The sequence below is a fragment of the Erpetoichthys calabaricus genome, chromosome 10, assembly GCF_900747795.2.
Source record: "Erpetoichthys calabaricus chromosome 10, fErpCal1.3, whole genome shotgun sequence".
NCBI lineage: Eukaryota > Metazoa > Chordata > Cladistia > Polypteriformes > Polypteridae > Erpetoichthys > Erpetoichthys calabaricus.
The window spans coordinates 139,828,634-139,840,808 of NC_041403.2; the positions used below are offsets into that span (position 1 = coordinate 139,828,634).

Here is a 12,175-nt window from a genome sequence, read left to right on the forward strand (position 1 = left end):
TGCCACGGAAGATTTGCAGATGTGCCGCGGGAGTTTCTACAAATATTTGAAATTTATACAGGTTTTCAGAACGCTACACGTGCAGCGTTACACAGGTCTGCCTACTATTAAATTTTTATCCTACGTTGCGATGACGTCCCCACTTGCAACGACCAGTAATAGTAGCCCGCACTCTCCCCTATTCTCTGCCCTGCTAAATCGGAACGCTACATTTTGACGGAAACGGGTGTTAGCTATTCAGGTTATGGAATTTTCCACTATACATATATTATTATAATGACTAAAATGTAGGCCGCCCTAGCAGACGCACAGCAGTTTTTGAATTGGTAACGATAATAATAAGCGATGTGTTTCATTTAAATTTTTTAGGTGTATGCTAATAATAACAAATTATCAATAAGCGTTATTCATTGTTATCCATGGAGAAATACGTTAGCAAGAATGAAACTGCGAAAGCGTTAAAAAAAAAGCAAGGAACCAAACGAAGGTACAAAGAAGATTACATCGGATATGGTTTCATATCTTCGGGACCTGAAGATGCTCCATTGCCATTCTGTCTGATCTGCAATTCAGCTCTGTCGAATGAGGCGCTTGTTCCAAGCAAATTGAAGAGACACTTGGAAACAAAACATCCAGCTGTAAAAGCGCAACCGAAGGAATACTTCGAAAACATCAGGGCTCAACAAAATAAACAAGCTAAGAAACTTACGAACTACCTAAAGCTGCCAGAAAAGGGATTGATTGCAAGTTATAAGGTTGCTCAGTTATTAGCAAAACGCAAGAAAGCGCATACAGAGGCTGAATCAGTCATTGCACCAGCTTTAGCAATAGTTGTTGAAACTATCCTTGGACCCGATGCCGCCGAAAAAGTTAAGAAAGTTCCTTTGTCAAATGATACTATCTCACGCAGAATTGAAGACTTATCGTCAGATTTACAAGATCAAATCTGCGAACACTTTGACGCGCCTGACGATGAAGTGTCTCTGTTGTGGTCTCTTCAAGTTGATGAATCCACTGACGTTAGCGGCAAAGCCTAGCTGCTAGCTTTTATTCGGTTCATAAAGGATGAAAAATGTGTCAACGAATTCTTATTTTGCAAAGACTTACAAACTACGACCAAAGGCGAAGATATTTTCAATGTGGTGAACGAAAACATTTTGCTCTTCAAACTACAGTGGAAAAACTGTGTCAGCGTTTGCACCGATGGCTGTCCTTCCATGCAGGGAAATAGAAAGGGATTTGTCACTCTTGTGCGTCAAGAAAATCCAAATGTATTAGTTGTTCACTGCATGATCCACAGAGAAGCTCTTGCCTTCAAATCTTTGCCGAAAGATTTGATGTCTGTTCTGGATCAAGTGATTACAGTTGTAAACTTCATCAAATCTCGACCGCTTGCATCCCGACTTTTCTCTCAGCTCTGTGAAGCAATGGATTCAGACTACAAATGCCTCCTGTATCACACCAACGTTCGTTGGCTCTCCAGGGGAAAAGTGTTAAAGCGTGTCGTCCAACTCAAGGCTGAGCTGATTTCATTCTTGGAGGCTGAAAAAAAAAGACTTTGGATTTTCTATTCATGACGAGATCTGGTGGGTTAAGGTGACATTTCTCTCTGATTTATTTGACAAATTAAATTCACTGAATTTAAGTCTTCAAGGACCATCGGAAAACATCATCACTGCATCCTCAAAACTGAAGTCATTTGGTGAAAAATTGTCGTTGTGGCAAAGTAAGATCTCGAAAGGAGTCTTCGACTGCTTTCCTACTTACAATGAATGTGCTTCAAATCAAGAAATCACCCCCAAAATTCTGTACACTTTGACACACCTGCAGTCAGCATTGCAGCATTACTTCCCAACAGTTGGAAGTAATGAATATGGATGGGTCAGCTATCCATTTGGAAACAATGAAGCTACAAATCTTACAACTGAAGAAGAAGAGCAGCTCATTGATTTAAAAAACAATGCAGTTCTTAAGTCAAGTTTTGCCGAGAAAAGCCTGGATGTGTTTTGGATTTCAATCAACAAGTTATATCCTGCAATCAGTTTAAAAGCAATCAAAATAATTCTTCCATTTGCATCTTCATGGTTTTGTGAGTTTGGATTTTCAGCACTGACTGAAATCAAGTCTAAGAAAAGAGAGAGACTTCTTACAATAGATGCTGAAATGCGAGTTTGTTTGTCGACTTTGGAGCCTCGATTAGATCGCATTTGCTCTCAAAAACAGGCACATCCTTCACATTGAATGTAATACTTAAAAACAGGTAAAATAATTTTTCATTTTATTATAAAACAACTGTTGTTCTTCCTGGTGTGCCGCGAAATTTTTTTAGTTTTTTTACTGTGCCAACAGACAAAAAAGTTTGAGAAACACTGGACTAGAGCTTGCTGAGGCAGATGCACATGCACATAGAGGCTTTATATTTATATATTTTATAAATATTTAGGCAATTGCATCATTCAGTAGCCTTTCTTTTCTGTTTTTAAACCCCTGTCCCCTCAGTTAATCTATGTTGCTCCAGCACATGCTGTAGGCAGTTATTTTTTACCAAACCAACCAGTCTCTGCATCTAACCCCTTGTCTGGAAAAACAAAATGGAGTGATCTTGACCGAAACTGAACAAAGCTATCCAAAAGGCATTCAACACCTTTCAGCAATCACATTATTTCCAGGGCACTGAACACATTATTTACATAAAGCTCCACTCAGCTCATTGCATTTTCCCCAAAATGAAAAGTTAAACAGAAGAAAAGATAAAAATACTGAAACAGACCATCCTTCAATAAACAAATACTTCAATTTCCCCAAACACGTGTCAGTCTTTTCAAATGCCATCAATGTAAGTAACTGTTAGTCTACCAAGAGCTTAAAACATGCTGAGGAATTTTCTCATTTTTTAATACCATCATTGATTCAGCATAGTTTAACCTAGGAGATGAAGTAGATGAGGAAATAGCGATCCACTTATCTATCCATTAGCATCTCTCTGCTCATTACCACTCATTATCAGAATACCAGCTGATACTCTGTGCTCCAGTCTCTCTTATCTCAGGCATACATGAAGATGAGCTAGATATGGGCACCAGCACTCTTGGGCTTTACTGACTGCAGTCAAGATCATGAAGGATTCCCTTACAACAAACACCAAACATCCTAAATAATGGTTCATCAAGCTGAATACAATTAATCCAGCATCTGTACTCAGTTGAGCGCCTTCCATTCTTAAAGGGCCTGCAGTGTCCATCCATTATATAACAAGATTAAGCTGCATTAGAAATAAGTTAAAACAATGAATTTGTGTGAGTTATTATAAGGAATTTTTAGGAAATTTGACAAGCGAGCCGAGAGCATTCTGTGTAGCTAGCTTGTTTGGCTAGCTGATGACTAAGTTGTTCCAGTATCTCTTTCAGATACTCATTAGCGTTTCTGCTCCATTATTAGGGAGTGTGCTTGAGAGTCCCACAGTTTGCCATCTTAGAAAGGCATTCTTTATTATAGAATACTAGGGGGCTTCGCCCCCTGCTCGCCAACCCCCCGTGCCTGCTTTGCTTCCGCAGTTTCAGGTGCGCGTTGTAGGCGCCTATGTTCATTGTATTTGTCCATGCTGGCACGTTTTTGTAGCTCTGTTAGTCGAGCTGTTTGGTTCTGGAGCCGAGACAGTTTTGCTTCCGCGGTTTCAGACGCGCGTAGTAGGTGCCCACGTTTATTTTCTTTATCCATGCGGGCTCGTGTTTGTAGCTCCGTTAGTCGAGCTGGTTTGTACAATCCCCAGCAGCACATTATTCCTAACTTCACTCCACAGTAGTGCCACTCACAATATGGTGGTGACGCCTGCGCCTTCACTCCGCAGTAGTGCCACTCACAATATGGCGGTGACGCCTGCGCCGTCTGTACTATGTTGGGTTTCACTATGCTGTGTAGGCGCCTTTGCCTTTCGTACTTTCCCGCGCCTTCCGTACTATCTTTGTTGACCTGTGGGGCCTCCGTAGCCTCTTCCGTTTGAATCTGGGCTGAAACGCAGAATCCTCTTTTTTGTGTGTCTGTGTCAGTAGTCATTAGCTATGGGCGCGTTGTTGCTTCATTTCTCATTTACGTCAAGAGCTCTTTCGTTTTTGAGTGATGACTCCTTCGTGCGCGGTGGATCACACTTCGCTGGCGGTTTATGAGACGCGCGCTGTCGCCGCCTGCGCAGTACGTCTCCTGCGTCCATCGCCGTGTACCTGGGTCCATGCCATCCGGTTTACCATTCTCGGTTAGTAATATGGATATTATATTATAGAATTGCATACCTTGTGATACAGAAAATGACCCTCCATTTCTCTATCAGCCTTTTGGCTTCCTGGTACTGACATCCCAATCTGTATCTGTAGCCATCAGAAAGTCAGAAGACTGTAGAAGTGAAGTATCTCATGATGATTCTGCCTCAGACATAGAAGACTCCACAGAAGAACAACTGAATGGGGATGATGGAGAGGATGGTATGCATGATGAGAATGAAGATGATGTGGTAAGTTCATTGGCTTTTAATGGAGTGTTGTAGGAGGAGTTTACCCAGTTTGGCTTTTTACATCACCGGGACCACAACTGATATTGTAGACTGTTTTATATCCATTGCTTGTACAAAGAGATGTACTTCAATAAAATTAATTAATGTTCTGCTCCTCGCTAAATGTATTTAATGCGAAAATCCATCTACCTTACCATCTGTACCTTTCCATAATTGTAGTAACCATGGTCTATTCAAGGTCAACGTGATTATTATTTTTTTTTTCATCAACTTAAGCTATATTTTGTGTTTTTTTGCATCTTTAAACCTGTTTTTTAAAAAAAAACATTTTTGGAAATGTTACACTTGACATTTTATGCACTGTTAATATTACATTTAAACCATGGAGGATTTTAGATCACTTTGAAAATGAGTAGTTGGAAGGAAAGTACAAATGATTAAACTTTTAAGCAACAGAAATGAATGGGGCATTGGCACTTGGTGTGGTAATCCCCAGTTAGTCTATATCCTGAAGAGTGACGGTCTCCTTCTGAGAAGCACCAGCATCAAACAGTTGACTCCACTTTGTCATTCTTGAAGTGAGGAGTTGCTGCCCTCTACAGGAGTTTGTGGGCCCTTCTTCTTTTCACTCTAGCACGGTCATGTTTCAAGCCTGCTGCTTATGCCAGTTAGACAGCACAGTCCGATATAATCTACACAAAGATCTTTAGGTTGAATAAGTAGCAATGCATAAATGCACTAAAAATGTGTCTTTAATATGAAAGTATTTATATTAATCTATTTTAATAAGTCATTATGTGGGCAGACAATAATATGAAGGATACATTTATTAAACCCTAAAGAACACAAAGTTAAGAACAAAATGAAACAAGAACATGATTGTGCTGTGCAATATTCAGCATCACAACCTGTGTAACGGTGTTACAGGTAATGCATTAAAAGAAACACGTGTTATGTAGTTAAGATTAATTTTTAAAGTGATGAATAACCTAATACAATACTTATTTTATTGAAGTGAAAAATCCCCGTGTTTTAATTATCACAGCAGCATTGGATGTTAAGCAAGTCGCACAAGTGCTGGTTTGCCAGTCCTTTGTTGGGCTCAGTCGCACAGCCATGCAGAAAAGTATGTTGTCTGCAGTGCACTACCAGAAACATATTAGTAAAGTGCCAGTCCAGTTTTAATCTAGCTATTTTCTATCGACATGATGAAACAGTGTGATCGGGTGATACAGCGGCCAGTGTTCATACCACAAATCACCAGGGGCTCAGGCTGAGATGTGAAAAGTGGATGGATGCTCTTTACTTCAGAGCACATGAAGGACTAAACATGTTTGAAAAAGGCAAGAAAATAATTGTGTTTGACTGTTCAGTTTCATGAAGGGTTCTTTATGGGCTTAGGATTTAATAACAAATGCTGACCATTCAAATGTGCAGTTTTTCATACAAAAAAATAAGAAATAATGCAAAAATAATGCACAAATTACAATGCATTACATTTTATAATTATATCACATACTGTATTTAGTTATTTTTTTTGTAACAAGTAATGCAACTAAATTTCTTTTAAAAGTAACTAGGGGATTTTGTCACCTACTCGCTTCGCTCGCCAACCCCACGGCCTGCGCTACACACCAGCATCTTCGCATTTGTGCCGCTCGCGTATGTGGATTTCACTTTTACCAAACAACAAAACTTTTAATTCTCGCGTATACGCCACTTCATTGGGAAGAAACACTACTTTTCCCTGATGGCAACACGAATTAAACAATCTACAAGTCTCCGATTTAGGTGATATGACAAAAGTATGTAGATATTGTCTATGTCCATATGTTCAATCTCTTTTAGCTTTTACCTTTTCGTCAATATCGTATTGAATTTTGATTCCGTGTTTGTAATTACATCGTGACAATGCAACGTATAACTGCCCGTGAGTGAATATCTTTTCTTTCTCTCTACACAAACCGTGTCTGACGTTAGCATTCAAACAAATGAGAAATGATTGGACCTTGTGTGTGGTTGTAAATGTTTTAGATGTGGGCAGGACATTTCCAAATCTCTTTGCATAAAGTCTTATTTTGCGGGGCTTGAAATTTTCTCTCGCAGGATTTCACTTTCACCAAACAACAAATCTTTTAATTCTCGCGGATACACCTCTTCATTGGGAAGAAACACTACTTTTCCCTGATGGCAACACGAATTAGATGATCTACAAGTCTCCAACTTAAAGTTTAAATCCGAACAATATATTTGATCTCTTTTTACTGTTCCGTTATTTCACTGAGTAATAATTTCCGTTTGTTTGCGCTGTTATCTTTACTATTATTTTTTTGAGACTTCCGAAATTTCATACTTCCATTATCTCTAACCTGCTCTGCATGTGTATCACACCAACATTTTTGAATTCTTTACAATATTCTACTTTGTCTTCTACTCTTTGTCTTTTATTTCCAGCCCCAGGCGTGGTTAAATCTCTTGGCACAAAATCTCGTCTCGTGGGACGTGAAAGTGTCTCTCTGAGAAAATTACATCTCGGTCTTCCCAAGGTTTTTTTATTATAATAGAGAGATATTCCCAACACTGCTTGGGAGACTTTAATTTTTAGATTAAAGGTGGCAGTTGATGTTTATTCTTATTTTTGGGTACCTCTGTGACATCAGGGTGTTTTCCCAAAGGAGGGGACTTGTGCATGTAGACAGGAGTTTTTAAGAAAGCCAATTTCTGCCTTAACTAGGTTACCCACTTCATCTCACTTGTGTGTGTGTGCGCGTAAACGTGCTTAATGTGAGTTTATTGTCTGTTTCAACATGGTAACTGCTAAATTACTCCAAACTTCTTGATAGAAGTCCCTCATCACCGTGATGCTGTCCTCATCCCATAACTGCATTGCAAGTTATATATAGTCAGTGAGGCCCTCCAAAACTGGCATTTTTCTGTTTCTCTGTTGAAATCTTCTATGACCAATAATTTGTTGTGCAGTGACTTGCTTGTCTAGGTGTGGTGGTGTGATGAGATGCTATCGTCGCTTTTCCTGCTGGTATATCCACAAGCTTAGGTGTAGTGGAGGGAGGGTTTAGGGAAGGGAAGGGGATGGGCGATTTCTGGGGTTAAAATTAGGTTATATAATGAACTCATTCCATATTAAATTTTTTTATTAATATGAGCTAAAAATAATTGAATCGCGAAAAAAAAATGTTCACCTTCAGATGCATGCCTTCTGTGTCCCCTGGGGGTTGGTGACATGGGATCTAAATGGACTCTGCTCAAGACCAGGATGCAGGTTGTGAAGGAGCTGAGCTGAATCATAACAGGTGCATGTTGTTACAAAAATGATAAATGTTTAGAGGACAAATGAAGTTAAAAAAAAAAAAATCGCATTATGATGGCCTTGGCGTACAGGCAGGCCAAGATCATATTACCCAAGATAATGATCAAGGCAAAAGTTCATCAGTGGGGAGTTTGGCAGCCTTAAAGATGCATTAGACCATTGGCTATTATCCAGACTGATCTTTACAAGGGTGTGGAGTGGTTGACTTTAACTAAGCGCTGGAGAACTGTGGAAGGAACACTTTGGCAGTGCTGGAAGTACAATTCACTGGCTAAGGTTGCCTCTGTGGCTGAACTGGATGTTGTAAGGCTGTCCTGGTTAAGGTGTCTATTCAGTGTTTGGTTTTGGGGGGGCAGGAGAATGGTACCTCAAACCTGACAGGGCATGTTGGTTCCCCCCAATCATAGAACTGTTATGTTTATTTCTGGAATGGAGTGTTTGGTAGTTTCTTCATGCCCAGCTCCATAAGTGACAATGCAGATTCCTATTGAGACCTTGAAACAGTAAGACATTTATTTGTGCTTCTGTGTTGGTGCAAACCAAGAAGCTCCAAAGACTGGATGATTTAATTTTGTCTGTGAAACAACAAGATTTGGTTTTTCTGCATAGTTGTAGCTCTTGGTAATTTTGTTTCCGGTTAATGCTTTGGGCTCCTTTTAGGCCAGTGTTTCCCCCAGCCTGACATGTTTCTACTGACTTGATTCCTATGGATATTCAGTCATGGGAGTGGACCAGTAGAGGCACACATGAATGGCCAAGGATTGGGGCACTGTTGTGCACATCTAAAATGTTTGATATGGTTTGCCAAACAGTCCATCGATTTAAGGAGAGTTTCAGAAGTGCACTTTACCTGTCTGCAGCTTTAGAAAAGAAAAATTAAACTGGCATGCAGAAGCCATCTTTGATGTTTTTACTGGTCAGATTACAGGACTCTGCTGCATTTGTGAACTGTGCAGGAACACCGGTGGAGTTCATTAAGTAGCAGTGCAGGTTTGCAGAATGGCTGTTGGTTAGGAAATGCTTGATGAGAGAATCCCGTCATTTATGTTGGTATCTTTTTTTACTTTCCCAGTTGGTTTATTTATTTTCCCTAAAGTGTAACCAATTTGTTTTAAGTGTAAGTTTTCTCTAAACAGCACCTTAAACCTTATTACCAGTCTACTTCCTTCTGGGCGCTTTGCATTATAAACTTCTCTAGTCTTACTGGCATAGACCCCCGAAGAGTTGTTTGGTTTGCCCATCACATTTTAGCAGTCTCAGTAATATTTGGGGAGTTTATCCATAATACTGGCTAGCATCAGGCTAATGTGGTCTGCTGTCTTGTCTTCGTGTGTTTGGAGTCAGTTGTGTTTATATTTTCATCGTCTGTTTAAAGTGCTCCAAAGGGGCTTTGCCTCCTCTCCAGTTTACTCGGTATCCTGTCTGCTGAATGTCCTTGTTTTCCTCCCACATCCCAAACATTTTTGTGATATATTAGTGATCTCATGTAGCTCTGCCGTGTCCTCTGATTGACCACCATATCGCTCACAGTAAGCTTGCTGTTCACCCCAGTGTTAGTGATAATGCACACTTTTTGTTTGCGCTGGGTGCTTTTTAGTTACGTTTATCTGCAGAGGTTGCTGATTGAGAACAAATGAGATGGCGAAGTTTATGACAAATTAGAAGGACCGTGCCGTTAAGATTTTCAAAGAGGTGATCACAAACGCACAGAAAAAGATGAAGATCCATAAAGTGGTGAGCTTAAATAGAGTGGGGTTGGAAATGGTGAAGGAAGTGGAAAGACCAGAGTGGTATTGTTGAAAGATATCTGCAATGTGATTGTGTGCGGAGAGCGGAATACCTTTTTGGAAAAGAAGTCTGCTTGTTGTAGTACACAAAGGAAAGAGTGATCTGCTGGATTGGGGATCACATTGAGCAAGCAAACTTGTGGGCAGAGTGACAGAGAAAAGAATCAGTTCAAGAATAAGTGAAATGCAGTTTACTTTCATGCCTAGAAAGGGAAAAACAGATGAGACCTTTTTTGCCAGACAAATGCAGTAGAAGCATCAGGTGAAGGGTAAGAAGCTGTGTTACGCCTTTTTAGGTCTGTAGAAGGTGTCTGGACAATTGTGCCATGAGAAGTGGTCATTGAAAAAGTTAGGACTGGATGAGTGACTGTTAAATTGGAATATGTTAGACTAAGTAAATGAATAGAAGAATTTCATGGAAGATTGCATCTCATGTTTAATAAAGGGTGAAGCCATGAAGACATGGTTTAGCAGGTTCTTTGCAGACTTGGCTTTTTATCTTTTATCTATATAGTCCACATCTGTTACATTTTAACACATCTTCTCAACTGAAAGATTTATTTTTAGAGTGTGCGTTAAAAAGGCCATAGTGATGGTAGCCCTGAAGTCTCACACTTAATCAGAGCAACAATTGCAGGGAACATCTTTCACCCTAAAGATGAAGAATTTTCAGCATAGGCCTGGGATGCTTAACTGGACTGGATAGATCTGGGGACTTGTACAAGCTCTTTGGGTAGACACACAGTTGTTATGGCAAGAAATCCTTTCCTGACTACTCAAAAATCACCACAGCATTACCACTACCACCACCTTTCTTAATGTTCTTACAAGTGTGGCCAAAGACCGTGACTGTAGAAAATATGATTATCTGAATGTGGGTGGACTTGAAGCTCTTTCCAAGCTTGTCTCTAATGGGGTGTTTCAGTGTAAGACATTAAATAAATTGTGCAGGTGGAAGAAGTCAAGACTGCTGGGTGTCACTGCAGAATATGCGAGATAGCACAGTTCTATATGACATGTACCTAACTGAAGATCTGGGTCACATATAAAATCTGCTAGCATTGGGTTACGCAGGAATGGGATAACCGGACAGTGATATTAAAGGGCGGCGCAGTTAGAAAGTGGAGTTTGCTATTATTTCTTAATTTGGCATTTCAGGTAAATGTACCCAAAACACAGCTGTCCAGAACAGCAAGAAACAGAATGCCAATTCCCTGCCTGTCGTCTTTATTTTACACTTTGAGACAACTGCACCTGTTTTTATATATCAATTTGGATCTTTGAACTTGTCATTTTTATACTGTTTCATTCCTTAAAGTTTTACATCTTAACTGTATATCACCAGAGTCTGGTTTATTTGTAATGTCCATTCAGCTGTTTAAAGTCTACATCAATCAATCAATCCTCTTCATCCCTTGTGGGACATAAGGCTTCAATGAGCTTCCTCCATCGCCTGCAGTCCTTTGCAGCATGTTGTGCTTTTCCCCATGACAGGTTCATGTGAATTTCCCATTGGGATTAATAAAGTATCTATCTATCTATCTATCTATCTTTTGAAGCTCTTGTACCACCATTCTACGCCAGGTGTTTTTGGGTCTTCCAGTTTTTCTTTTTCCAGGTGGTGTCCATCTTAAGGCAACTCTTGGGATGCGGTTTTGCTCCATCCTTAACACACGTCCAAGCCATCTTGAGCGTCTTAATGTAATGTCCTTGGTGATGCATTGACCGTTTGTTTTCTTGTACAACTGTTGGTTTGATATTTTGTTGGGCCAAAAGATCTGGCAGATTCGTCTGAGACATCTGTTGTGGAAGACCTCAAGTCTGTACTGACCACACGCCAACACTCTGAACCATACAGGAGGACAGACTTTACGTTGCTGTTGTACAGGAGCATCTTTGTTTTTAGGCTGTATTGTTTAGACCTCCAGATGGAACGGAGTTGGGAAAAGGTACCCTGAGCCTTTCCCAGCCTTGCTCTAATGTCTTTATGGACAGCGCTGTCCTTGCTGATAAGGCTGCCAAGGTAGGTAAAGTCCTCCACAAACTCGAGTGGTGCTCCATTTACCTGGATGGGTTCTGTGGGGATGGAGTTTGTTCACATCACTTGGGTTTTGGAAGTCTACATGCTTAACAATAAATAAACTTTGAGTGGAAAAATAGAAACTGGACTGATTGGTACACTGGTCAAAAAACAGGCTTAACAAATTGTGGATTTTATCAGACTAGGAGTAATTCAAATTATTCTACCTACATAAAGCAAAACGGATAGTTTTGCCCATTAAATGATTGCCTTTTGTTATATTTATTGGTGACTATTGGGTGAGATGCATAAAAACAATAGCAGTACCAGCACCTGACTCTTTGGTAAATGTGTGTGATACGTAATTACATTTTTTTTGTATTTCCCCCTAGGAAAACCAGCCCCTGCCAGAGATTGAGGAGCTGCTACAGTGAAAGGTGTGTCTTGTGATTCTGTGCAAAGGACTGAAGCCCACCACACTACAACACCACCTTATCAGCTTAGCTGCTATTATAAGCATGCCACATTATAGTGTT

General features: G+C 40.1%; 1 protein-coding gene across 2 annotated transcripts in view; it reads left to right on the plus strand.

Moving 5' to 3' along the window:
• Positions 1-12,175, plus strand: part of raly (RALY heterogeneous nuclear ribonucleoprotein) — a 59,538-nt gene that overhangs the window by 44,800 nt on the left and 2,563 nt on the right. For both annotated transcript variants that reach the window (XM_051933092.1, XM_028811965.2), the window contains exons 7-8: positions 4,368-4,504; positions 12,032-12,076. In XM_051933092.1, coding sequence (XP_051789052.1) covers positions 4,368-4,504; positions 12,032-12,073 — 179 coding nt within the window. In that variant the 3' untranslated portion in view covers positions 12,074-12,076. The remainder of the gene's footprint in view (positions 1-4,367; positions 4,505-12,031; positions 12,077-12,175) is intronic.